Source organism: Brassica napus, chromosome C9, assembly GCF_020379485.1.
Source record: "Brassica napus cultivar Da-Ae chromosome C9, Da-Ae, whole genome shotgun sequence".
NCBI classification, from domain to species: domain Eukaryota; kingdom Viridiplantae; phylum Streptophyta; class Magnoliopsida; order Brassicales; family Brassicaceae; genus Brassica; species Brassica napus.
In genome coordinates this window covers 59,669,176-59,696,462 of record NC_063452.1, presented here as the reverse complement: position 1 = coordinate 59,696,462, position 27,287 = coordinate 59,669,176, and the positions used below count along the sequence as shown (strand labels likewise).

At 35.0% G+C, this 27,287-nt stretch overlaps 2 protein-coding genes across 2 annotated transcripts; one reads left to right on the top strand and one right to left on the bottom strand.

Moving 5' to 3' along the window:
* The first annotated feature begins 20,077 nt into the window (after positions 1-20,077).
* On the top strand, positions 20,078-22,074 carry LOC106424507 (cytokinin riboside 5'-monophosphate phosphoribohydrolase LOG8). The gene is made up of 8 exons (XM_013865276.3): positions 20,078-20,235; positions 20,317-20,440; positions 20,858-20,955; positions 21,042-21,072; positions 21,191-21,290; positions 21,370-21,440; positions 21,520-21,663; positions 21,769-22,074. Exons 2-8 carry the CDS (start codon positions 20,330-20,332, stop codon positions 21,862-21,864), a joined length of 651 nt encoding a protein of 216 aa, XP_013720730.1. The 5' UTR covers positions 20,078-20,235; positions 20,317-20,329; the 3' UTR covers positions 21,865-22,074.
* A 1,990-nt stretch (positions 22,075-24,064) lies between these two features.
* On the bottom strand, positions 24,065-26,817 carry LOC106424500 (probable magnesium transporter NIPA9). The gene is made up of 9 exons (XM_013865265.3): positions 26,583-26,817; positions 26,206-26,304; positions 25,964-26,093; positions 25,806-25,894; positions 25,509-25,565; positions 25,316-25,374; positions 24,956-25,076; positions 24,652-24,800; positions 24,065-24,560 (listed from the first exon to the last, which is right to left on the bottom strand). The coding sequence occupies exons 1-9, from the start codon at positions 26,691-26,693 to the stop codon at positions 24,341-24,343; spliced, it is 1,035 nt and encodes a 344-aa protein (XP_013720719.1). The 5' UTR covers positions 26,694-26,817; the 3' UTR covers positions 24,065-24,340.
* Positions 26,818-27,287: the final 470 nt, after the last annotated feature.

Sequence of the window (27,287 nt, the reverse complement as noted above, 5' to 3'; positions counted from 1 at the left end):
TTATGTCCATCGGAACTCCGGTGGTCCTCTCTGGGTTGAAGGTTTCTTCGACTGTTTTGTTCTCCTGGGAATCCCAGACAATAAAGCTAGTTGCTTTCCATGCTCGATGTATCACCCTTGCCAGCCTGCTTCCTCTACATTTCAGATCCGTGAGTCAAACTCTCAGATCTGTACATCTCAACCTTTCGTCCTCAGTGCTTCTCCGGCTAGAAGATCCATGCCATCAACCACCGCAAACATACCTTCTCTCACAACTGTTGGCATCCGATGTAGGTGGGAATCCACTCCGGTGTCCAGCTCTGAGCCATATGTTTCTAAATCTGGCGACCGATGTAGGTGGTAATCCACTCCGGTGTCCAGCTCTGAGCCATCAAAAGCTAGTAAGGTCATGTCGTCGGCGCACAACTCTCACCTCCTCCTCTGTTGTGGAGAGTACTTCACTACCATGTCTCCTTTCTATGAATGGAGAAAATTTCTCGGATTATTTTCCGAGCTTTAGTTTCAGTTTACTCACCGGTTTGTTATCTTGTGGAGTGGTCTGTACGGGGCCTGAAAGTGCAATCGAGACTACTTTGATTTCTCTCGTTGGTGAGGACTGTTTCTCGACGTCACTTGTGACTATCTTTCAGCTGTCCGACTTTGTCGTGAAAGCTTTATCGACGCATTCAAGCTTGGTTTTAAATTCACTGTCAACTTCATATGAAGATTTATCATGCTTAGGTCTATTTGCTATTGTAGTTCAGGAATTGTTTTCAAGAGGATGTTTAATTCCCTCTTGGCTTTGTAATCTTTAAATTTGAATCTAATGAAAGTTTGTGTTTCAAAAAAAAAAAAAAAAGTAGTGATGAAAACATCTAATCTATTAAAAAGGATTAGCACTTGATAAGTCATATTTCAGAATTTGAATTTAGCTTCAGCTTCATCAAGTCTATATATTCAAGAATTATAAAATACCATATAAAACACTTACAATGAAGATTGAAAAAAGAGAGAGAAGAAGAAGAAGAAGAATCTTATTGGTTTACGTACCTTGGTAGAGTCCTCGTGAATCTGGATGTCATTTAATGCACAAGTTCTATATCGAAACGAAAACAAAAGGAAGCAAGAAGTTAAGTTTGATCATGAGAAATTAGATGAATGCATGTGTTATATCATGAAGTTTAATAGATAAACTAGATTTTGACTCGCGGTTAAAAAGTTTGGGTTCTATTTTTGTTGTTTTATCTACAAATGGATCGATAAGTCTTATGTTTTGATTATATAAAAATATCACATGATCAAGTTTCAATTATACGGGTCTGTTATTTGTTACTTAATTATATAAAAAGTGCAGGTATATGAATTTTTGATTATTTTTATAAATTAAACCTAAGTCATATGATTTGATTATACAAAATATAAAATTTTATAGTGTGTACAGTATGAAGAAATATTTATTTTACAATGTCTCAGACAACCGTTTTATATTTGTAAATAAGTTAAACAATGTTGTTTTCTAAACATATAAAGTGGCCCCATTATTTTTTTAGTTTAGTGATAAAGTCTTAAAATCATTTAGTTAGAAAATTTCAATATCTAATATTACTTTTAAAAATTATTGCAGATTTTAATTTATTTGTTATTATCAAAAACGTTTATGGAAGTTGACAAAAAAAAAATTAAAAAACATTTATGGCTATGAAATGGATTAATGGATTATATATAAACATAACCCATTTAATTAATAACAGACTTGGGCCGTATCTAATTTATTTCACAAACATGGGCTAAAATAAGAAAATCTGCAATCCAATGTAAAACTAATTATTCCGGGAAAAGCCAACCACTCTTTGTTGTAATTCATACCGGTTTATAACTATTTATAAATCAGTCTATGAATTCGGTTTGTCTAGAATCTCATGTCAATACTGAAATAAATCTAGATCTCAGAATCTCGAATATACCTGGAAATTTTACAGCGAAACAATAAATAAAACAACCAAAGTTTCAAGCACTCCAAACGTCGTGTCTCTACCGGTATTCACACGCACACAGACTAGATCGGAACGGGATGCTAGTGCCGCAAGATCTTCTCAACGAACAATTCGTCTCCTTTGATTTAATATTTAGGTTACGGCCAAACTCAATCATCAACACAACACCTTGTGTCATTATATAATGAAAGGTTAATGCGCTCAGCCCAATTTAAGAAGTGATTACATTAATCATTCTTCTCATATATGTGCAGACGAGCATAACACATATGTATATATACATATAACATTTTTTAGGATCATATAAAATTAGTAACAAATTTTTAACCATAAATTATAAACGGTTTCTAGCAAAACATTATAACCACCTAATTTTATATGATTGTCAAACCCTTGACGTTGCGACTTTAACAATTACAAATGATTTTAGAACATTCCCAACACTTTTACCTAGCCGAAGGTTCTTTGTCGGTGATAAAAAAATCTCATCATCTTCTTTGTTCTTCAATTCTCACCGAAAGAAGTTTACAAACTTCAATAGAAAATCAAGAAACGCAGAACATATAGGTTGCATGTCTATCAAACGGATGTTCTATATATGTTCTTCATCTGTGGATTTTACATTCAATGTTAGTTAATCAATTACTTTTTAGTTCTGCTAAAAGTTGAGATGATATAATATTTAGGGATTTTTCATGGTGAAATTTTCATTTGTATTGATCTGCTGTCAGATATCAAGTCTCAATGCATGTATCAGCCATATATTTCCTATATTTAGAGATGGATTCAAAAGTCAAACTCGTGTGTTTTGACAGCAAAAATCATTGCTTTGGTCTCGACAGGGAAAGGTATATACCTTTTAAATTTTTTTTATTCTGGTAACTGATCAATCTGCTGCTGTAATTGTTTTCCAAAAAATCTTGTTTTCAGATGTTACTTCATGTCTCTATATAAACTAATTTTCGTTAGTAGAACACATATATGATTGATGAAAGTTCTTGACAGCTGAATCAGACCCTACTAAGGAGAACTTTGGTGAACTATCGTAGGTTTATTTTTTCAGAGAGAAGAAATAAGAGTTCTTGGTCAACCATATGTAAAGAAGATTTTCTGGTCAACCATAAAAAAACAACAGGGCAAGATCAGTATTTATAAATGCTCAAAAATTAGATCTCAATAGTTTGATATTAGTATTTGTTTGTTCTTATGGAACTCTGATTTTTCTTACATGTGCATCAGACAAAATGAGTTCAAGGGATTCCCCAATTCCTGGGACGTTTGCTTTCCACGAATGAAGAACCTTGACTTGAATACGCCATTTGTTCTTGAACGGTCTAATCTCATGTAAAAAGCGAAGGTTCATGAAAGAAGACATTTTAGCTGGTTTTTGTGGTTTATTCGTTATGGACGATGGCTACATATATATAGGGGTGTCGATTCGGGCCGTCCCGGCCCGGCCCGGCCCAAACCCGTTAAGCCCGTAAATATCTGAGCCCGGCCCGGCCCGGTCCAAAAATAATTTGGGCCTAGAATTCAAAGTCAGGCCCGGCCCTTATAGGGCTATAGGGCTTTTCGGGCTTTTGTGGGTTTTTCGAAAAATAATTTGTCATTGTCACTTCCATCGTTTTAATACATGTGAATTTTCATTAAAAAAAAGAGTTTCATTTTTAAAAAATAAAAAATATATAAAGTGAGTTTAAAATTTTCTTGTCTATCACAATTTTTTTATTTTTTCGTATGCTTTAAAAACATTTTATACACAAACCAAATTTAATAAGATTTAAATAATCAAATATCAATTAAAACAAAAAATATAACAAAACAAAATTTATGATAAACATGGTCAAACGTTTCATACTTTATATTTTGAAAATACAAACATGTTGTACATGAAAGAAGAAGGTACTTTTGTAAAATTTAAAATGTAACACTTGTAATGATGAAACAATAAAGTGCATTAACAACTTTTATATTTGCTTTATTAGAGTTTGGATAAAAATATTAAAATAATATATCAATACTAATAATAGTTTCGATTACAAGAAAGAATGATAATATTTACGCTAAAATATAAATTTTGGGTTTTCGGGCCGGCCCTAGTCCAAACGGACTTAAGCCCAAAATACCCAAAATCCAATTTTTTTTGGGCTTATAAAGCTAAGCCCAAGCCCGGTAATTTTTAGGGCTGGACGGGCTTGGGCTACTGGCTTCATGTCTACATATATATAAGAGTTAAGCTCTCTAGGTGTGCCTAGGTTTACCTTATGTCCACGTTATCATTAATATCTTTAGAAAAATTTAGTTGTTACCAAAACAGTTTTGATATCGCATATATTGTGGTGTTTGAAGAATATTGTGGTTTTAAACTTGGAACAATATCTTTGTATCAATATTCTCCATTAACTGTACCTTAGTTTTTTATTATACACGGGTATTAATAATGGGGGTATATTTTCTTGCTTAAAATTTGCTTTAAACTAAATCAAAGGTACGTGTAAATCAAGGTAACATCATAATCCTTAAGCCTGATTTTAGGTTTTGTTTAAGTAGTTAATCATTCAAGCCCAATTTTAAATGTAATGATAGACCCAAAAACCGAAAGACAATAATGTCATTAATGAAAATTTTAGTTTGTTCATAAAATTAAGGACAATTTTGGAAAACTGTAATATTTCATTAATAGCATAAAATGGGAATGACTTCCTTTTAATGATATTGATTCACGCATGTTTGACATGTTTAATTTTTTTCATCAAATTGAAACTTTGATCTCCAGCATTCCTAGAACTATAGGTTCTAGGAATGCTGTAAATTTCTTCTTTTATTTTTTATACTTCTTTTTTTTCTTCGGTATAAAAATCCTCCTTTTTTCTCTCCTTTTTCTACTACTTATTTTTCTTTCTCATAATATCGCGATATACTAATAATATCCACAAGGTCATACAGAAACCAGAAAACCATGAAGGGTGAGCACCAACATCGATCCTCTCCTTCATAGATTGATAATCGAAATCTTGGGGTACACCAAACAAATATTGGAATACAGTATCAAAGTCTTCATCCTCGTAACCAAAATGGCTTGAAAAATAGAACACATATGTCTATGTATAAAAAAAAAAGTTAAACCTTCTGAATCAACAAAGTGATTTGTGACAATTTCAAAAAGGATTAGCACTTTTTTCATAAATCAAATCAATAGCAATATTTAACAAATTTATAAAAAAAGGAATGTTATATAGTTTAAATCACGCATAATATATATATCAAATCTTTCCTTTCATCAGTTATAGAATATTTAGCAAGTAATCTTTCCTTTCTATAGTTGTTCAAAAAAAAAGCAAGTAATCTAGATTTTAGGAATTTGTTTATATATGGTAATATAGTTGTATTATGACTACGAAGAGTGTAATTTTTAGGAATCAAAATTGTAAGTTAATAAGAAGAGTACACATGATTCTTTTTTTTCTTAATAAATAATCAAATAATTATTGTATGATAATAATAAATGATTGTGTGGAATAAATAGTTATTATTTCAATGGCATAAATTTGTAAAAAAGTAAAGTGAAGGTTAATTCATAATTGTACTTCAGTTTTGATAGATTAGATTATTCTTTTATTTTTAATTTGTAAGAAAACTATGTAACAGCCCAAGCAGCAACAACGATCACATTTGCGCTTGCAGGAAACAACGAGCCCAACACAATATTTGCTTCTTGAGCTTATTTTGTGTAGCTTTATTGGGCTTCCAATCGAACTGGGCTGTTTGTCTTTAATTGAAGAACCACTTGACAGAACAGCACCGTTAGGAGGAAAGGCAGAACCTGCTCCGTCGGTGTCTGTACTTTGTAGCCTCGTGGTAATCTCACTGACAAAATATATTACCACGTTATTACCACAACAGTAAAGAACCTCATCCGTCTGTTTCAGTTGTATCAAGTAATAAGTAAGCTTATGAAGCGACCATCTCACTGACTAATCCTCTGCTCATATAATTATTTGGTGTAAGTAATAACTAATAAGTAAGCTTATGAAGCGACCTAAGTGAAGGAAGTCCAAACGAACACAAAACCTAATGATCCATCCAACACTTGAACTTGGAGCTGTTCCCAAATGAATTGAATTAGGTTTTATTTTTTCTATAAGGTTTTAAGATATTTGAATGCGACTTACTTTAAACTCTTCCAACGTTCAACCATTTTTTATTTGAACTTCATGTATGAAGTCATCTTAACATTTTATTTAGTCAATTAGGTTAAAGATTTTCGATAATACCCATTTTGTAAAAACCGGATTAAAACCACCTGTCTTTTGTTAAAAAAAAAGAAAGGATGAAGACATCCACTAATACAAAATTTTGTTAGGTGTTACAGAAAACATGCATCAATGCCTGCCCTGTACAGTTTTTGTTCTCATTTGCGGTGAGCAATGAACACCCACATAAAATAGTGTGCAAATATGTAACGCAGCAGTTAGGGTTTCAGATTAAAAAGAAATCTTGAAACACAAATCCATTTAGAAACTTTCATGGCTAAATCGAGTATAACACCGGTACAGAGGACAATCAGTTTTGGGTAAGCCATGTGCTGGAAACATCATCTTTCTAATGTCTTTGAAAATAAATTAAAATATTAAAAGTTTAATGTCTTTTTCTATGTAACGTCATCATCCATATATTGTATCTTCTTCCTAGTGCAATATGAAAAAAAAATCAATATAAATGAATCATTCATGTTACTTTTATTTTAATAATCACAGAGAATTTTTCAATCGAATTTTAGATATCGTGAGCAAAGAAAGATACGGTCATGTACGATTATAGCAAAATGAAATATAAAAAACGATGTTATAAAAACGAAATGTGTATATATATATATATAACGACATAGCTTTCTAGGTGCGTGCTTGCAATGATATTAGATACTCAGGTCAATGCTAACGAAAACACGTATTATAATCTATATAAAATCCTGTTAGATACCTAATACTATTTATTTTGTTTTTTTCTTCTTCTTTTTTTTGAACATTCTATTTATTTTGTTTAGAGAATGATAAATCTACAAAACTCTTGCTAAGAAGGCAAGAAAACTCATAAACAAGCTAAAAAGCTGGTAGTTGTAACTGAAAACATTTACGATAAGTTTAGGCCGCCGGTGACTTAGTCTTTATTAACAACGTGAGGATGACATAGTCACGCATGCATGACTCTTCGAGTGAAAATATATTATTAACAACATAACAATTGAGTCAAAAATCGAAGAAAATGACCTGATACTACGTTTATGATTAACTAAGGACTTGAAAAAAACTCCGAAAAGTTCTAAGATCATCAGTAGATATGTTCTAAGAAACTTTATATTTTCCACATATATGTACAAATAAACATACAGCATAGTTTTGGGGAAGAAAACATACAACTTAGTAAACGAAGACACACATACAAGATCCAAAAACCAGATCAAAAATTAAAAATCTACTAAAAACAAAATGAAAATACAGCCTCTCTCGTCTTTACCTCTTTTTCTAGTGAATCCGCCCATCCATTTTTGTTACAAATATGAATTAGCATGCGGTAGTCTATTTTGTGGGAAAGAAAGAAATAGCAGACTTCACCTAAGCTCACCAAGACCAGATGAAATCACAACATTGTTGAGAGCTAAGTTAGCTGCTCTTGATAGGCTCAAATTACCTTCTCAACAAACATCAAACAACGCTGGCACCACTCTCTCATATATTGGAACCTGGTTCACCTTTATCCAGCCGACCTAATGTCTACCTGATATTTTGGATTGCTTCATCTTAATGAGTCTCTTTTTTTCTTTCTGTAATCAGTCTGCTGTATGACAGACCTTATCCTTTTCATCTTAGAACACATTGTAAACGAAGGTGACCACACCATCGGATTCTTAGTTATGTCCACTAAGTCCGAACAGTGAACCAGAACCAACATGTTCCATATATGATATAGGTAATTCACATAAACAAATATAAAACCAGAAAATAGATCAAGGTTAGTCCCGTTTAATCCCATTAAATACCAAGTGGATATGTTATAGACAACAAAACACGTGCACTTTAATTAATGTATTTAGAACAAAACTTAGGTTCATCCTACAATTCACCTCTCATTTTATGACCAATCAAAATGACACGTAGATAATTAATTAAAAAATATTAAATTTATTTTAAAATAACTAAAAAAAAACAATGTTAATTTTAACAACGCCGAAGTTACTAGCTAAACTCTAAACCCGAAATTTTAAATTCTTAACCCTAAATCGTAAATCTTAAATCCAATCTTATACCCTAAACCCAAACCGTATACTCTAAACCCAAATTCTAGACTGTAAACTCAATCCGTAAACCTTAAATCCAAACCCTATACCCTAAACCCAAACTGTATATCCTAAACCTAAATCTTAGACTTAAAACCCAAAACATAAATCATAAACACAAACCCTAAACCTAGACGCTATAAAGTTTGGGTTTAGGGTCTAGGATTTTGGTTTAGGGTATATGGTTTGGGTTTAGGGTTTATGATTTGGGTTTAGGGTATACAATTTGAGTTTAGGGTTTAAGGTTTGGGTTTACGATTCAAAGTTTAGGGTTTAAAATTTAGTATTTATGGTTTGGCTAGTGGCATCATCGTCATTAAAGTTGATGTTATTTTTTTTATAACTAATTTTAAATAAATTTAATATTTTTTTAATTAATTATCTATGTGGTACTTTGATCAGTTACAAAAGAAGAGTTGAATTTAAAGGTTAACGTTGGTTAATTTTATAAAAATACAGAAAACGACAGATTGGCGTTGGACGAGGGAAGCAGCTGTGGAGGCTCATGTGGGCTTCCTCTGTTCGCCGTATCTATGCACGTCAAATATTTCAAAAAAAAATAATCATATCTTTACATTTAAATCATAATAATAACGAGATATATACATTTTACTAGGTAATTTTTCCGTGTTTATACATAGGTATAAATATTTATAAAGTAATATAATATAATAATTGATTGATATTTAGTTTTAGTTTTAAATAAATTTATAATTTATATATATATAATATATAATATATATATATATATATATAATTTATATTAATAATACTATATTATTTTAGTTAGACATATAATTTTAGATACACTACAAGAAAACATAATCTTAACGAGGGCGGTTTTCCTCGCTAATTCGTCGTAAAAGAGGCTTTACGACGAATTAGCGAGGAAACGCGTTTGCTCGTTACACGTCTGTCGTAACACATATTTCCTCGCTAATTCGTCGTAACTTAGCGAGGAATATATTTCGTCGTAAAGACGAAGTAGGACGATTCGTCGTAAAGACCACGTCAATATTCCACGTAGGGGTGGGCACTTTACCCGATATCCGAAGTGGCACCCGAACCCGATCCGAAAAATCCGAACCGAAATCCGAACCGAAGTAGCAAAATACCCGAACGGGTATTGAATAAGGAGAGATTGGATACCCGAACCCGAACGGATAATACCCGAACCCGAATGAATATCCGAAGATAACCGAACATAAGTATAATTAACCTTATATTTATAGTTTACATCTCTCATTTTATATAAAATATTTATATTGATACTACACATACTTTAAGTTCATATGATATACATATAATTACAGAAAAAATGATTTGCTATTCACTTAAAATGCATGTAAAGTTTTTTATTTCAAAAATTAACAAAAAGTTACATCCAAAATTTTAAAAAATAACTAAATTAATGTCTTTTTAGTTTTAAAATATTATGTCAAAATCTATTAACCATTCAATCTATTAAAAATAAAAAATTAGTTAACTGAAAGTTATATTTTTAAATACAAAAAACTTGAAAAATGAAAATTTTAATTTTTTGTTTCAAAATCTAAATATCCGAACCCGATCCGAAATAACCGAATCCGAACTAAAAATACCCGAACCCGACCCGAAGTACAGAAATATCCGAACGGGTTCTACACCTCTATACCGAAATACCCGAAAATCCGAAATACCCGACCCGAACCCGAACGGGTACCCGAACGCCCACCCCTAATTCCACGTAAGGACGTCGCTATAATTCCTCGTAAATACCTCGAAAATAGTTCCTCGTAACCTACACGTAAATACCTTGAAAAAGTTTCCTCGCAAAATACACGTAACAACCACGAAATGATTTCCTCGTAAAATAGTCGTAAACTTTTCCTCGTTATTTCCTCGTAAATGATTCCTCGTAAAATACTCGTTAAATGTTTCTCGTCATTTCCTCGTAAGGTTTCCACGTAAAGAGGTCGTACATTGGCTACGAATTTACTTCGTTTTTATTATTTTACAGAATTTAAAAATATAATTAAAAAATAACTAAAATTATTTAATTTAATAATAAATTAAAATTCAAAATAAAAATAAATCACTATGAAAATATTTTATATATAAATAAGTTTTGAATTTATATAATACAACAACCAAAAAAAAAACTAAGGGTCGTTCATCGCCAGGTAGAATTCATCACTCCTCCTCGTAACATCCACCTCGTTATGTACGTCGGATGACTCGCCTTGAATGGGATGTTGTTGTCGCATGTTCCTCAACATGGACTCCCATTCCGGATTTGTGGCCGCAATAACGTCCAAGAAGCCCTCGACTCCACCCATACGAGATTTTGTCGCGGTCAACTCGTTACGCAGCTGAGCGGACTCTCTACGCAGCTCCGTGACTTCATCATCCCGTCGCTGACCATAAGACGATGTCGCTCTCGGAACATCGTTGACGGAACCAATACCCAACGTCCGTCCCTTTTTTTTAGGGACAACCTTAAAAACAAAAAATAAATATTGTAAGTAAAAATTTAAAGTTAAATTAAATGAATAATTAAAAATTAATTTTTTTGAAAATTTACCTCCTCGTAAATCTTATCCACTTCAAGTGTGGATAAGGTGACGGGTAATCCGTCGGTAGACTGCTGGGTCAGCTGAGTCTGGCGGTCTTCAACCCGAGCAACTACGTCGTTGTAGATTTGCTCGGACTTGCCATCTACAAATACGCCCGCCTTGTTCTTGTGGGTCCTCTCGTAAAGTTCCATAAGAGACGGGAGATGTCCCGTCTCTTTGGCCTAAAAAACAGTTAAGAAAGTTAGAATAAATTAATATATGTATTAAAAAAATTATTTAATAAAATATTTAATTACCATTTCTAAACGGACACCGGCGTGGGGTTTTTGGCCCGTAGTGTGAAGCATCGGCCCGTTCCCGTGCTCAACGACCGTGTTACGGGAGTTAGAGCAAGCCTGGGCGATTCTAATGGAATCAGGAAGGCGCCAATAACGGATGAGGCCATCCCACACATCCGTGGTGAGCTCAGCGGGTTTGCCACGCTCATACCCCTTCACGATCCAGTCACCCTTCCAGTTGGAGACCGTGTCCAACAAGCGAACTTTCGCTTTCGCGTTAAACTTCTTCCTCACCCTCTCAGTGATCCCCAAGGCCCAATTATATTTTTGCTGTTGCAAAAAATAAATTAACAATTAGTTTTTTAGAAAGTATATATATAAATCATGAAAAAAATAAAATATATATAATTAATTAATAGAAACTTACAGCGTAAATTTTGAACCACGTCTTTCTGACGTAGTGAGGCGTCTTACTCCAGTTTGGATGTGCCATGGAGAAGTAACCCTTGATCGTGTCGGTTACGTCCGATGCAAGACATCCGTCAACCCCCCACCTGGAAAATACAAATTTAAAATATAAATTATTTTTTAATGTTATAAAAGAAATTTAAACGAATTAAAAAAAATTAATGCAACATACCACAACGTTCCGTCCGGTCGGTCTGGGTCGATGACTGGTAAACCTTCTCTGCCTGGCAGACTGAGAATGTCCTCTACAGTGTACTGCGAGTAAGGAGCACTCGGAGGCACCATCAGATCAGGATGAATATCGGCGACCATCGGAGGTGCCATCGGAGGAGGCACAGGAGGAGGCATCGGAGGAGGCACATGAGGAGCCGATGGTGCACTAGAAGAAGTAGACCCAGAGACTCTCTGAGTGTACTGAGTCTCGGGGACAGTCTCCTGGCCCGAAGAACTGGGAGCGGAAGAAGAGGCCGGGTCTAAACGACTACCCGGCTCACCGAAGATCTCTCTGTAATGGGCAGTAAGTCTTCCTTTTCGAACCTGAGAAAAAAATGAAATTTTTAAAATTAACATCAACAATATATTTCCCAACATTATCCACCTAATCAACACTAAATAACATAAAATCCGCAAACCTATCTAAATTCCCTATACTAACCACCTAATCTATCCTAAACTAACCAAATTAGAGAGGAATCAGAGAGGCTTACCATTGCTACGAAATGGAGAGGAAGTAGAGAGGAAAGAAAGAGTGAGCGCTCGGGTGTATATATAAGATTACATATCGTCGCAAATTCGTCGTAAGTTTACGACGAAATAGCGAGCAGTTACAAAGGCCCGTGTTTTTTTTTACGAGGAAATTGCGAGGAATCACAAAGGCCCGTGTTTTTGTTTACGAGGTATTAACGACGATTTTGCCTACGTGGAATTAACGAGACTTGCTTTCCTATAAATATACCCACAACTCTCATTCTCAAACCACACATAAACTCCCAAATCACACACCTATCTGAAATCACATTCCTCAGCAAAATCATATTCAAGTCATAAATATTTGAAAAAAATAGGAAAATGATAAGATATTAGAATTCATGTGGGCGAGACTTACGTATTATAATTGCTGGAAGTCTTGCCACATGTTATTCTGGTATTTTTATCCTTTTCCCTTTTTTCTAGTTTTTACACTACGAGGTATATACGACGATTTATTCTTACGTGGAATTAACGTGTTTTATGTTTAAATCTTTTTACGTGGTCTTTACGACGATTTCTGCTTACGTGGTCTTTACGACGATTTCTGGTTACGTGGTCTTTTCGACGATTTCATCCTACGTGGAATTAACGAGTGTTATGTTTAAATCCCTAGAATCCGAAACCCGAAACCCCATACCCGAAACCCCAAACCCCAACCCCCAAACCCGAAACCCGAAAGCCCAAACCCGAAACCCAAAACCCAAACCCCCATCTTTAATTTTCTACTTCATATATTCCAAACCCCATATTTAATTTTAAGTTTCGTCGTTATTCCTAAACCCCAACCCCCAAACCCGAAACCCGAAAGCCCAAACCCGAAACCCGAAACCCCAACCCCGAAAGCCCAAACCCGAAACCCGAAACCTCATACCCCGAACCCCTAAACCCGAAACCCCAAACTCGAAACCCCAAACCCGAAACCCGAAACCCGAAATCCAAAACCCGAAACCTGAAACCCCGAACCCCTAAACCCGAAACCCCAAACTCCGAACCCCTAAACCCCGAACCCCAAACCCCAAACCCCGAACCCCTAAACCCGAAACCCGAAACCCAAACCCCCATCTTTAATTTTCTACTTCATATATTCCAAACCCCATCTTTATTTTTAGGTTTCGTCGTTATTTCCTCGTTGTCTTACGTTGTATTTACGACGATTTCATCCTACGTGGTTTTTACGACGAATTCATCGTACGTGGTATTTACGACGATTTTTTCCTACGTGGAATTAACGAGTCCCGCGTTCTTTATTTTTATATTTCCTCGTTATTTCCTCGTTGAACTACGAGTCCTTTACGACGATTTTTTGTTACGTGGAATTAACGAGTGTTATGTTTAAATCCCTTGAATTCGAAACCCCAAACCCCATATTCCTTATTTTCTACTTCATATACTCCAAACCCCATCTTTATTTCTATTCCAAACCACAATTCCCACATTTGCTTATTCATAAAACAAACTCCCGGCATTACCTTATTCATAAAACAAACCCCACATTATCTTATTCATAAAACAAATTCCCTCATCTTATTCATAAAACAAATACATCAATCGGATACATCGACATTCTCGTCATCACTAGAAACATCATCATTTTCATTAAACTCGTCTTCAACAGCTTCGTCTGTGGCATCATCGGTAAGATCTTCGTACTCGTGATTATGCGGATCAATGAGAAGGATGTCATCAATTTCTTGTTCAGGTTCCTCAACTTCATTTATCTGTTCTTCTTGCAATGGTGGTTCTTCTCCACTGATGATTCGTCCTCGAGGTGTAACTTTGATCACTGCTAACCAATTTATACCTGAATCTCTCATCCGAGGGTATGGAAGGAAGCTAACTTGGTCTGCTTGTGAAGCTAAGATGAAAGGCTCGAATTTGTTGTACCTTCGTCCACCGTTGACATCAACTACACCGAATTTGTTAGACCGAACACCTCTGTTGACGACGGGGTCGAACCATTCACATTTGAAGAGGACGCATTTCAGCTTCAGTATCCCTGGAAATTCGACTTCAATAATCTCCGTCAAGATCCCGTAGAAATCTGTTTCCCTTTCACACATATTCCATAGTTACTGGTCGCCCGCTGTCTACCATAGTCATATGTATGAAAAGTATAGCCTCGTGTGAAATACATCTGTGATGTGGTGACCTTTACAAGTGGAGATTGAATTACTTCGTGTAACCACTTAGGATAATCTGCATCGTCGTCGTCATAATCAACCTGCAAAAATAAAGAGAATGTTAATGAAATACAGATAATGTATGAAAAAAAGTTTTAGTTAATACCTGATTCCGCAACCACTTAATGAAGTGTTGATCTTTCCTTTTGTCTACGTCACTTGTGGATATACCAGGAAATGTTTCTTCGACTTGAGAAACAAATAGGCTGTAAAATCACATTTTATAGGAATGAATCTCTCGCAATTATACAATTAATTATACTTATATGTGTTTCGAAGTGTCAATATATGTTACCTTTCAAAATAACGCATCAATGGATCTTCGCAATTGAGTAGAATATAGGTGTGTGCACTATGAGCGTCTTCTTCACTCGACCACCAAACCTCTTTAGACTTCCCACCGAGTCGCCCAATCTGGCTAAAGATGTCTGGAACACCAGCAACTGCATATGTTGGCGCAACACCACCATCATCATATCTTCTTGGAGCTCTTCTCCGTGTACGTACTTTTGACGCAAAGTAGTACGATGTGAAGTGAGAAACTTCTTCCGTCAAACTTCCAGCAATTATAGAACCTTCAACTTTGGCGAGGTTCTTTGCTTTTCCCTTCAAATATTTCATGGCTCGCTCATACTGATACATCCATCCGTAATGTACAGGTCCACGAAGCAATGCCTCATATGGGAGGTGGACAGCTAGATGCTCCATGACGTCAAAAAATCCGGGAGGAAATATCTTCTCCAAGTTGCACAATAAGATGGGAATGTTCTCCTGAAGCTGTTCCACAACTTCTTCTTTAAGAGTGCGTGTGCTCAGATCCCTGAAAAATGCTCCAATGCCTTTTATATTCAAAAAAAAATTAAACACATTGTTAGTCATATATTATTTTGTAAATTATTGTGATATAATACACTACGTACCTGCAAGTGCTTCATGTACGTTTGTTGGAAGTAGCTCCGCAAATGCAAAGGGCAGTAGTCGTTGCATAAATACATGACAATCATGACTCTTCATCCCGGAGAACTTTTGACCCTTTTCAACACATCTAGAGAGATTCGAAACATACCCATCGGGGAACTTCACTTCTGATGCCACCCAGTTGAACAACACCGACTTTTTTTCTGAAGATAATCTGAATATCGGAACGGGAACTTGTCCATTGCTTTTAATATGTAACTCGCTTCTTGAGCAAATATCCGGCAAGTCCAACCTCGATTTTATGTTGTCTTTTGTCTTCCCTGGGACATTCAATATTGTATTCATGATGTTCTCAAAGAAATTCTTCTCTATATGCATCACATCGAGGTTGTGGCGCAGAAGAAGATCCTTCCAATATGGCAACTCCCAAAATATACTCTTCTTGTGCCAGTTGTGATGAACACCGTAAGAATCTGGCATATTACGAGGGACATGCCAATTACCACCCCAACGAACTGTTTCGTTAGCTCCGTAGTAGTCGATTTGCGCTTCAATTTGTTCTCCAGTTAGATATGGAGGAGGAGTGTCTCTCACAACCCTTTTGTGCCTAAACAAATTCTTGTTTCTTCGGTAAGGATGGCCAATGGGAAGAAATCGACGGTGACAATCAAACCAACTTGTCTTCCTACCATTCTTCAGTTGAAACGCATCTGTCGTTCCATTACAATATGGACAAGCTAATCTCCCATGTGTAGTCCATCCAGACAACATCCCATAGGCAGGAAAATCACTTATGGTCCACAAAAGCATCGCTCGCATCGTAAAATTCGTCTTCGTTGAACAGTCATACGTCCTCACCCCTGTTGACCACAAATCCTTCAACTCTTTTATCAGTGGTTGTAGGAAAACATCCAGGGACCTTTTTGGATGGTTCGGACCAGGTATTAATATGGTCAAGAATAGTAACTCCCGTTGCATGCACATCTCCGGTGGCAGGTTGTATGGAGTAAGAAAGACTGGCCACAATGAATATTGTCTCCCTGACATTCCGAACGGACTAAATCCATCTGTGCATAATCCGAGATACACATTCCGGATATTGCTAGCGAAATCTGGATGTACTTTGTTGAAATGTTTCCAGGCTCTTGCATCTGATGGATGAGTCATCTCACCATCCGTCTGAGTATGCTCGGCATGCCATCTCATCTTTCCAGCAGTCTGCTCTGATTGATACAATCTTTTCAATCTGTCTGTAATTGGTAGGTACCACATCCTTTGGTACGGTACCCTATTACGTCCCCGTCCTTGCGGCTTGAATCGTGGCTTCTTGCAGAATCGACATTCTTCTAGCTTCTCATCATCTCCCCAATAGATCATGCAGTTGTCGATGCAAACATCTATCATCTCCGAAGGCAACCCAAGACTATAAACCAGTTTCTGAATCTCATAATAAGAATCAGCAGACACATTGTCTTCCGGCAAATACTCTTTAAACAAGTCCGCCCATTCGTTCATGCAACTTTCAGGTAGATTGTGATCAGTTTTAATATTCATCATTCTAGCAGCTAACGACAATTTAGAGAGACCTTCTCTACAACCACTGTAAAGTGGTTGATTCGCCGCGTTTAACATTTCGTAAAACTTTTTTGCATCTATATTAGGTTCTTCATCTTCATCATGAGCTACGAATGCATCAGCTACCATATCATGAACCCTATCATAATCTACCATCTCCTCCTGATGGTAACTATGTTCATTATGCAAATGATGATCAACCGGTTCTTTTTCCTGAAAATTGCTATTACTACTACTAGCTTCATTCTGATCATAATTAAAACCTTCTCCATGTTGAAACCAGATATAGTAATTTGGCGTGAAACCTCTATTTATTAAATGCTTCCAAACATTTTCACGGTTTGCCAGTTTCGAATTGTTGCATTTCCGACAAGGACAGAACATCTTACCACTTTCTTGGGCGAGCGGTGTTGAATCTGCTTGATGCATAAATGTCTCCAGACCCGCAAGGTATTCTTTCGTCACTCTCCCGTTAGCATCTCTATGCATATACATCCACTTCCGCAACTCGTAAATAGTCCCGGAGCCAGCCATTTTTTTTCTTTCACGTTTTTTGTTGTTGGTGTGTTTAAAATGATGTTCAAACATCCATATTTACAGGAAAATTCGAATCTGGTAGTTGTAATTTTGCTATGAATTTACGACGAAAATTAATTAGGTGGGCAAAAAAAACGTGTAACACCTATGAAGTTGGTGGATTCAAAATTTTCCTCGCTAAATACACGTAAACTATTCCCTCGTAAATACCACGCAAAGTTTACGTCGTATTTACGAGGAAATAGTTTTTCCTCGTACAATACTCGTAAAATTACATCCACTTTACGACGAAGTTTTGTCGTTACGTTACGAGGAAATAACGATGACTTTAGTTTTTTACGTAAATTCGTCGTAAACTCGACGCAAATTTACGAGGATTGTTTTTCCTCGTTAATTTTCGTCGTTAAGCATGTGTTTTCTTGTAGTGATATGTTATATTTAGTCGTTTTTGTTATTTTACGGTCGATTTAGTTATCATTTGGATATATTGGATATATTATTTTAATTAGACATATGATTTTAGGTATGTTATTCTAAATATATTAAAATTTTGATTAATTTTCTTATTTACATTTAAGTTGGTTGTTATCTTAGATATGTAAATACATTTTAATAAGATTATGTATGACTTAAGATATATTGTGATTAGAATGAAAAACAAAATAAGCTAAAGTGTGTGATTCCAAATTACATAAATTAATATTAAGATAATATTCTGAAGTTTCGTGCATATGCATAAATTTTACAAAAGAACTAAATTGTAACAGTTGGTTAATATTTTATTTTCATTTATTAATATATTTTGACTCAACCTATAATTTATATTTATAAAATAAATAAATTATTATTCTAAAATTATATATTCTTATTGTAGTTAAATCTATGACTGTTTGAAAGTATGTTTTAAAAGAGTAATATTATTGTATTGTTGAAAATTATGTTTTAAAAGAAATAGTATTTATTTTTCTAGTGTCAAGATTATCTGCGTGAAGTTTTTTTTATGAGATCACATTATATAAAAATATATTTTTTCATCTAAGAAAAAAAATATATATATATATATATATATAAAGAAAGTATTTTATTAGTTCAAATTATATTTTATGTTATTTAAAAATATGTCTTAAATGGAATATTACTATTTTGTAAACTTTCCTTTTTAATGAAAACATATTATAAATACATATATTTTCGTTTTTAAACTTTATAAATGTTTCCTTTTTATTATATATGTTATTTGGATTTTTTTAAAGGAAACTAAATAAAAAATTTAATAATAGTATTTAAATATAATATTTTTAATTCATTAAGGGTATCTCGGTAATAAACCATCGTTAGAATTAACGTGAGCGCGACACGTATGAAAGTGACTTCTCAAATAATATTATAGAGATTATATTTAATAACGTTTTCTTTTAAACTATACTTTTATTTCAACTTCAAAAAAAAAAATTGCTTACAAGTACTAGTCTATCTTTAGGAATCTAAAAAGAACCTATAAGTGGGCGCAAGTGCCCCTTTTTTTTAAAAAAAAAAGACTAAGCCAAATGCCCAAGTAAGTAAGAGAGGAGCTACTAGCGAGCCACATGTTCCTTGAAAGAGGATCCAGCTTCAAAGACATAGTCTTCTTCAGCTCTTGAATGATCGTTTGAGCCGGTTTGCAGATTCTTCTATCCTTCCAAATCAGATATATGGTGGCTTGGAAGAGTAACCTAGTGATGAGGATGCTATTAGTCTCTGAAGTTGGTGCCTTTAACCACCTTAAACAATCCTCAAACAAAGAGGGAGGGGACAGGTGCAGGCGTGAGCAAAAATGAGACCATATCTTAGCACTATACGTGTAATCAAAGAATAAGAGTTGTCTACATTCATCAAATCCTGAGCACAACAGACAGCTCGAAGACACATCAACTCCACAACCTCGCAATCTATCACATGTAGCTAGACGATTCCAAGCAACCAGCTATAAAATGAAGGCATGTTTTGGAACTCGATCTTTAAACCAAATCTGCGAATGCCAAGATAGTGAGGTACCTGGCGGGTGGAGAGTGATCCAGTCCTTACTGTAGAGAAACGGTTTGAAGGGGAATCATTTCCCGTTCTCCATAGGTAAATATAGTCGGAAACCGACTGCACTATAGGAGTAGACGAAGGGAGGCATTGCTTTAGTAAAGTAATGATCGCGTTCCTGCTCCGAAAGGCACTTAGCCACCATTCCCCATTTACTAATGCATCAGCCACTGTCGCATCCTTATGCATACCCGAGACTAATGGACCTCGCTCACCAGTTAGATGAATCAAAGGTCCTAGCTCCGTCCAATTATCGTGCCAGAAGCTCGCTATATTTAATAACGTTACTAGTTTATAAGTTTTCCTTTTGAATATTCTGCTAATTCACTAAGTAAAATGGTAGTTGTGATTTCACCAAATACTTTTCAAGATATTATACCAAACTGATCCGTTTTATATTTTCGAAAACGCTACAATCTATTATCCCCCAAAACAATTTTTACCTCCAATGCCAAATTTTTACCATAGCAGTTATTCTATCAGTACCATTTACCAACACAGTAAAAAAAACACAATTTAAATACAGAGGCTTGTCTTTCCAATTTGTTCTCATTCGATCCCGTCCCTCCCTTCGTATATAATCTCGTCACACAAAAGGTTTCGTCTTTGTCACTTTATCTCTCCTGGGTTTCTGCGTTTTGTTCGATAACAAGATATACCTTTGATTCTTCTTAGCAGATTGTATCCATTAATGGAGGAGAACCAGAGAAGCAGGTTCAAAAAAGTTTGTGTCTTTTGCGGAAGCCACTCTGGTAATAGAGAAGTCTTCAGTGATGCTGCCATCGAACTCGGCAATGAACTCGTTTGCTCTCTCCCTCTCTCTCTGTTTTCTTCCTCCCTCTAATGATTGCTTATCGTATCGTTTCGTGATAAAGGCATAGACTTTTCAAAACAAATAAGACAAAGAAATCAACTTTTCTGGATATACAACGATAAAAATCAGAGCTTTTTATCGGTTTTGGAATACCTAAACACCAACTTGTTCGTCCAACATGGCTTGAACACAATGGGTTTGTGATTCTGTCTGTACCGTGTCTACTAGAGATTTTAGTTGACTATTATAAGCCCTTCCTCACGACTTTGAAGTGTTTTATAACCGGTCTTCCTCTGTTTACTGGATGTGTTATCTTTGTTTTGTTGATTGGATTTACGATATGTTTTCATTCAATGTATCCTGTGCATGTTTTGGATTTGATTGTCCATCTGAAAAATTGTGTAGGTGAAGAGGAAGATAGACTTGGTTTATGGAGGAGGAAGTGTTGGGTTGATGGGTCTTATATCCAGGAGAGTCTATGAAGGTGGTTTCCACGTTCTCGGGTTAGTCAGCTCTTACAATCTTCCTTCTTGTCCAAACTTCTCTTTAAGAGTTTCTGATTTGGATTCTCTTTAACTGTAACTTGCAGGATCATTCCCAAAGCTTTGATGCCAATTGAGGTATATTAGTCTTCTTACTATCTAATGATGAATGTGTTTAAATGTTGCCGCTTGGTTCTTGTTTTTGGTCTGGATTTTACATAGTTGATATGTGGATTGTATGGTTTACGTTCATCAGATATCTGGTGAGACAGTTGGAGAAGTAAGGGTTGTCGCTGACATGCACGAACGCAAAGCTGCAATGGCTCAAGAATCTGAGGCCTTCATTGCTCTCCCTGGTGAGATAAAAAAAGTCTTGATACCCCATTCAAATCAAACTTAATGAAGCTGAAAGTTTTTTTGAATTTTTGGTTTCAGGAGGTTATGGAACAATGGAGGAGCTGCTGGAGATGATAACATGGTCACAACTTGGTATCCATAAGAAGACGGTACATATACTCTCTCAAGAAGAAGAAGTAGAGGCTACTGAATCCTATGTTTTGATTCGTTTGTGATTGTTTTCTGCAGGTTGGTATATTGAATACTGATGGCTACTATAACAACTTGCTTGCTTTATTTGACACGGGCGTCCAAGAAGGTTTTATCAAACCAGGGGCACGTAATATTGTGGTTTCTGCACCAACAGCCAAAGAGCTTATGGAGAAGATGGAGGTGCAGAAACAACTTAGCCTTCCCCTTTCTTCTTGTTCTGTGATTATGTAGTCACTTTGTATTGTATCTTCTCATAATTTGTTTTTTTTTTCATATTCTTGACAGGAATATACTCCTTCACATAAGCATGTTGCATCCCACGAAAGCTGGAATGTTGAGGAACTTGGAGCTTACCCTGGACAACAAAGCAAGCAGCCATAAAGAAGAAAAACATTCTTATTGATTAGCATATATGCTATGCTACTTCATTTTCAAGTTTAGTATGATTTTATTTAATCCACAATGTGTATAAGAAAACTCAAAATCTTGTTGCAATTTGAAACATCACATTAGGGTCCCAAATAGTTAAGTTTGGTTTTTTTGGGATGCTTTCTCTATAAAGAAGAAACTCAATCTTTATTGTTTTGATTATGGTTTGCCCCAAAGAAAGAAAGGAGGAATCTTTATGATTGTGGGTGATGCAGAAAAGTACCTACCCACAAGTGTCATATCATAGTGAATGAAACCATTGGAGTACGAGTGTGGTCCCTTGTTTGCGGTTTCATTCGATGGCTTCAGTAGAAAAGCACAAAAAAATGTGAATGATGTGTGACCAAGTTGGACATTGATTGATGGGTTTCTTCTTTTTGCCAAGTGCCTTTTGTGGTGGTCCTCTTTCGTCTACGGTGGATCATTTTGATTAGTCATTGACTTGTAGCTATAAAAATGATGATGATGACGTTTATGGGTAATAAATGATTAGTATAGAACATGGTTTTAGATAGTAATACAACTATAGATTTGGTCAAAGTTTAATGTAGTCTTTCTTTACCACCGTTTTAATTAATAAAATCTATTAATCTACTACAAAATAGTCATACTAGAAATCTAGATCATATATTCAAATAAATTTTTTATTGTTTACATTAATTTATTTAATGTATAACATTTATAAATAATTATAAGGATATTAATAACAAATCCATTTTAACTATAAACTTAAATTTTAGTTTTAGGAATAACAAAATCTGTTGAGAAAAAATCTAACAAAATATTTTTAAAAATTTAATTTTTCTTTTAATTAATGCACTGATTAATTTCGAAATTAGTAGTATAATATTATTATAAATTAATTTTAATTAAATTTTTATTATAAACAAAATAATGAAATTATATGCTAATTTTATAAATTTTATAAGTATATTCTACATTATATTAAAATAGAAGTAATTAATGAATTACATATTAAAATTATGTTTTTTTGTGCAAACATATTAAAATTATGTTGAATTGGTAAACCAATATATTTTGAAAAATACTTTTATTAAGATAAATAAATAAAATATCATTCACCGTTTAAAGTGACTAAAATATAATAATTTTTACAAAAAATAAATTTTTTAACATATGTTAAATTTTAATATTTAGAACTATATATCATCTATTAAGTTATTTTTAAAATGGCAGCAATATATTATCATAAATTATTATATACAAAATAATATAAAAGTTTATATCTATAAATGAAATGTTACCCGTACGAGTGTACGGGTTAGAATCTAGTATCCGTTTAAAACGAGTTCAATGGTCTCACCTTACTAACAACCACCACTAAGCATTTCGAAAGATAATTAAACAAAAAATTAGAAACAAACTAGCTAGAGATGTTACCGTTTTGACCACTCTTTTGGAACATTGATCAATGTTTTGTCTCTGTCACCAATAATGTACCGCAAATGAAAACACTAATACGTTTAAATTTGCATTGAATTTGCATAGTCTTTTTCTTTGAACTTTGCTCACATTGCCATCGCATTTTATAAAGTTGTATGTAAGTTGTCTACTTCCAATCTAGTCCAACTACAAACTACTTGATGGAGGAATATCTATAGGAATTTTCTTATAAATCTTTTGATTTATAATAGTCTTGAAACCTTAATTATTTGACAAGTGACACTTGAGTTTTCTGTCAAGGCCCAAGACAAAAGCTGAATGGGAGTGTGTGTAAGGACCCACATAAAAGAGGAAAAATAAGAGTGTCTCACTTCAGTGTCAAACATTTATTGTCTACCTCAGATTAGAAGTATGTCCTGATTTGGTACCAATATATAGGTTAAGCCCCAACCTAATTGGATGTTCGGTTTCTTTTTCTATTATGCCATCTCCATCTTTTCCCCTAATAAACGTTGGTTAACCTGTCTTTTTCACTCTTAAGTACCGACGACCTGCTTGTACGTGCACATCATTTTCCAATGGGCCTACTGCTAGCTTGCAAAATGACACTAAATAGACCGATTAATCACTCAACTCTTACCTAATGGGCCTATTCCAACCATGAGTATGGCAGACACTAATTATTATGTGTGTTTGTTAATCGTAGTAATCATGAGTCTTATTTCGTTCTGGCACCAAAACTCACAAGTTCATTCAAATGTCTATGATTTGAGCATAAACTAATAACAGTGTTACATAAAAATCACATTGGACTTCATGTTATGCGATCGTCGTGTATAATCCCAAACTGAAAGGTTGCACAATTAGAGCCACATAACAAGGGGAACGCATATTTCACAGTTCAGATACCAAAAGGTTACGTAATGAATTGATCACAAGCTCTGATCTCGTAACTGTTCCCACAAATGCAAATTCAATGAGATGAACTTAATCTGACACAAATGCTTTGGTGTTTTCTTAAGCCTTAGTCTTTCTCTTTTGATGCGGATGATAAGAGATGGTGCAATGTTGCTGCTTGGATAACCGCACTTGGGTTTGTATCCTTCGGCGTGTGAGATGCTGTTCGTCTTAAGTTGAAACCTCTTTCTACACTGGTCTGTCTTGAACGCCGGAATGACCTTGGAAGATGTCTGATAAGTCGTGATGAAGTCACCAGTAATACAACACCAAGCATTATAAGTAACCTGCAAAAAGGATCAACACTCTCCCATCATCCAAAGACTATAAGAGTTCTGTTTATGCACATAATGACTCTATGGTGAGTGGAACCGTTACCATCCCAAGAGAAGCAAAAGTCGACCAGATGGTGAAGTGGGCAATTTCTCACCCAAAGCAAACATTCCCGCGACCACACCTGTTACAATTGATGCCACAGCAGCGCAAGTGGATACTACTATTGCTCTCCCATGTTTTAGTCCCCGGGTCTGATAAAGCAAGGGGAAAAAAAAAACAAAGACTAGAATCATGATAACATAAACTACCTGAATATCAAACTAGAGGAAGATAATCTGTTATGTTATACACGACGGTGAACTCAAATGCAGATAAGACTATGAGCAAGTGGAAAAGGACCAAGTACCTGGTAGAAAAATCCCGTTCCGCTACAGCATATACTAATAGAGATGCAGATGGGAATGAACATTGCAGAAAACCCCTGCTCCACGAATACAAAACCCATCTTTGATACTACAGATGCCATCCTGTCATTAAATGAGTTGTGAACTGTTGGTCAGCTATGCAACAAGCTGAAAATACAGTTCAGCTGTAGTTATGTTCCTGCGCACATTCAAAAGCACATTTGTACTTGGATTTTTTCAGAATCAACAACACATGGTAATGAATATAGAGTAGATGTCAATTGGATATATCAGAGGCTAATCACATAGACCAAATTAAATGTTCTTTGATGTTTATGGATAGCAAAAAAAAAAAGAAATACCCGAATAAAACCCCAGATTCCAAGCCATATATAATTTCTTCCACCACTTCATATTCCATCTGCAAACCATAACCAAAGCTAGGATTAGTGCATTTGGTAGGAGAAATACAAAGAAAATAACACCAGAGGATACTATATGCCTCTTGTAGCTCAAAAAGTCTTAAGCAAATAGACAAATAAGAGGAATATATACCAGCTCCTGCTCCCTGCGCTGGCGTTTATAGATATGAAGCCACGCATTTAGTAGTACCTTGTTGCCAAAAATTCAACACAAGAAAGTAATCAGATACTTTACCATTTAACAAACTAATTAAATGATACTAGTATCCGATAGTCCAGATGAAAAAGAATTATATTAAACCATTTGTTCTAATAGTCAGACTTAGAAATGATATATACAGATAAAGGAAAAGCCAAAAAGATGGAAATGAGATGACGCCAGAAGAGACAGACTTTTCTAATGAAAATACCATAGATGAAAGGTACCTACAAACAAGATGGCAACAACAAGAGCCAGCCAGAGCAACTGGAAGACAGATATCAAAGATGCTTTTTGCTCCTCACCACCAGCGCCAACTCCTACATCAGAAGCCTCAAAATTATAATAAAATGAATTTTCTCTACCATCCATATCTTCTCAAACCTTACCTATGGTACCAATGCCAGCCACGGTGATCCCAATCCAGTCAAAAACATTCATAACTTCCTTGAGATAAAAATGCGAAAAGACAGAAAGAATGGCAAGTCCACATCCCGAAACTGGCTGAACAACAGACACCTAACAAAACACGTTTCCAAAGAGTAAACAGTCAGGGGGGGGTGGGGGGGGGGGGGTCTAAGGTTATCAAAACTAGACATCTCTCAAAAGGCAAAACAATCTTTGAACTTACAGGAGCAAGAGAAAGAGCTCTGAGCATCAACAAAGCCCCAAAAATGTCCATGAGAAAACCTAACGCCCAAGGTTTGTTCACAGCATATGCTCTTATCACCTGCCAACAAATTGATGATAAAAAAAATGTTAGCTTTACCGTAGAAAAGTGATCAAGCATCCGGTTTGAATCACGATATGGATCAAATTGAGATAGAACAAAGCAACCCAGAGTCCCAATACTTTGAAAAAACGAAAAAATTGACTCCGATCAAATACCCCCAAAAGACTAGATTTTTATCTCGAATTCGAATTTCCCAGATGTAAAACGTAAGAGATCCGTCGAAATGAGAATCAGAGATAGCATGCAATCGAAGGCCAAAGCATCAGAGAGAGGACCTTAAGCTTGAGGGAGAGAGGAGGGAGGATGATAGTGCCCTTCTTCTGCAGAACCTTGCCGATGTTGTTACCGGCGGTGGCCGCAAGCGTCAGGCATATCGATTCCCACATTTATCCAATGTTCTACCAAACGCCGGCGAGAGGAGGATCGAAGATGGAGAATTATTATTATTGTTTGCCGATGTCTTACGTTATTACATGCCCATCTCCTCTGTTTTTTATTGTATTAAAATAGTAACTAGATTCTGACCCGCCCTTAAAAAGGTTGGGTATATTTTTTGTTTTACATCTTTTTAGGTCTTTTCAATTGGTAATTTAAATATAGTTCTAATGGCATAAAACATAATAAATAATATTTTAAATAATGATAAAAATAAAAAAAAATAATAGTTGGACCATACTATTATCAATGGATCACACTGCTATTTTAATAGAATAGATTACTAATTATTATGTTTATAGCAATTTTTTATTATATAATGGAGACTATTATGTCACACTATAATATGTCAACAACAACTTCTGAAGAGACTATTTCTTGATTATTAATTTTTTCCTTTTTTTTGGTTTAGTTGGTTTAAGTTATGCAAAACTGCTTAACCTCCATGGCTAGTTGCGTTTTCATAACTTTTTTTTACCAATTTCTTATAAGATATTTCTGTAAATACAAATGACAAGTGCAAAATATATACTGATATATCAAAC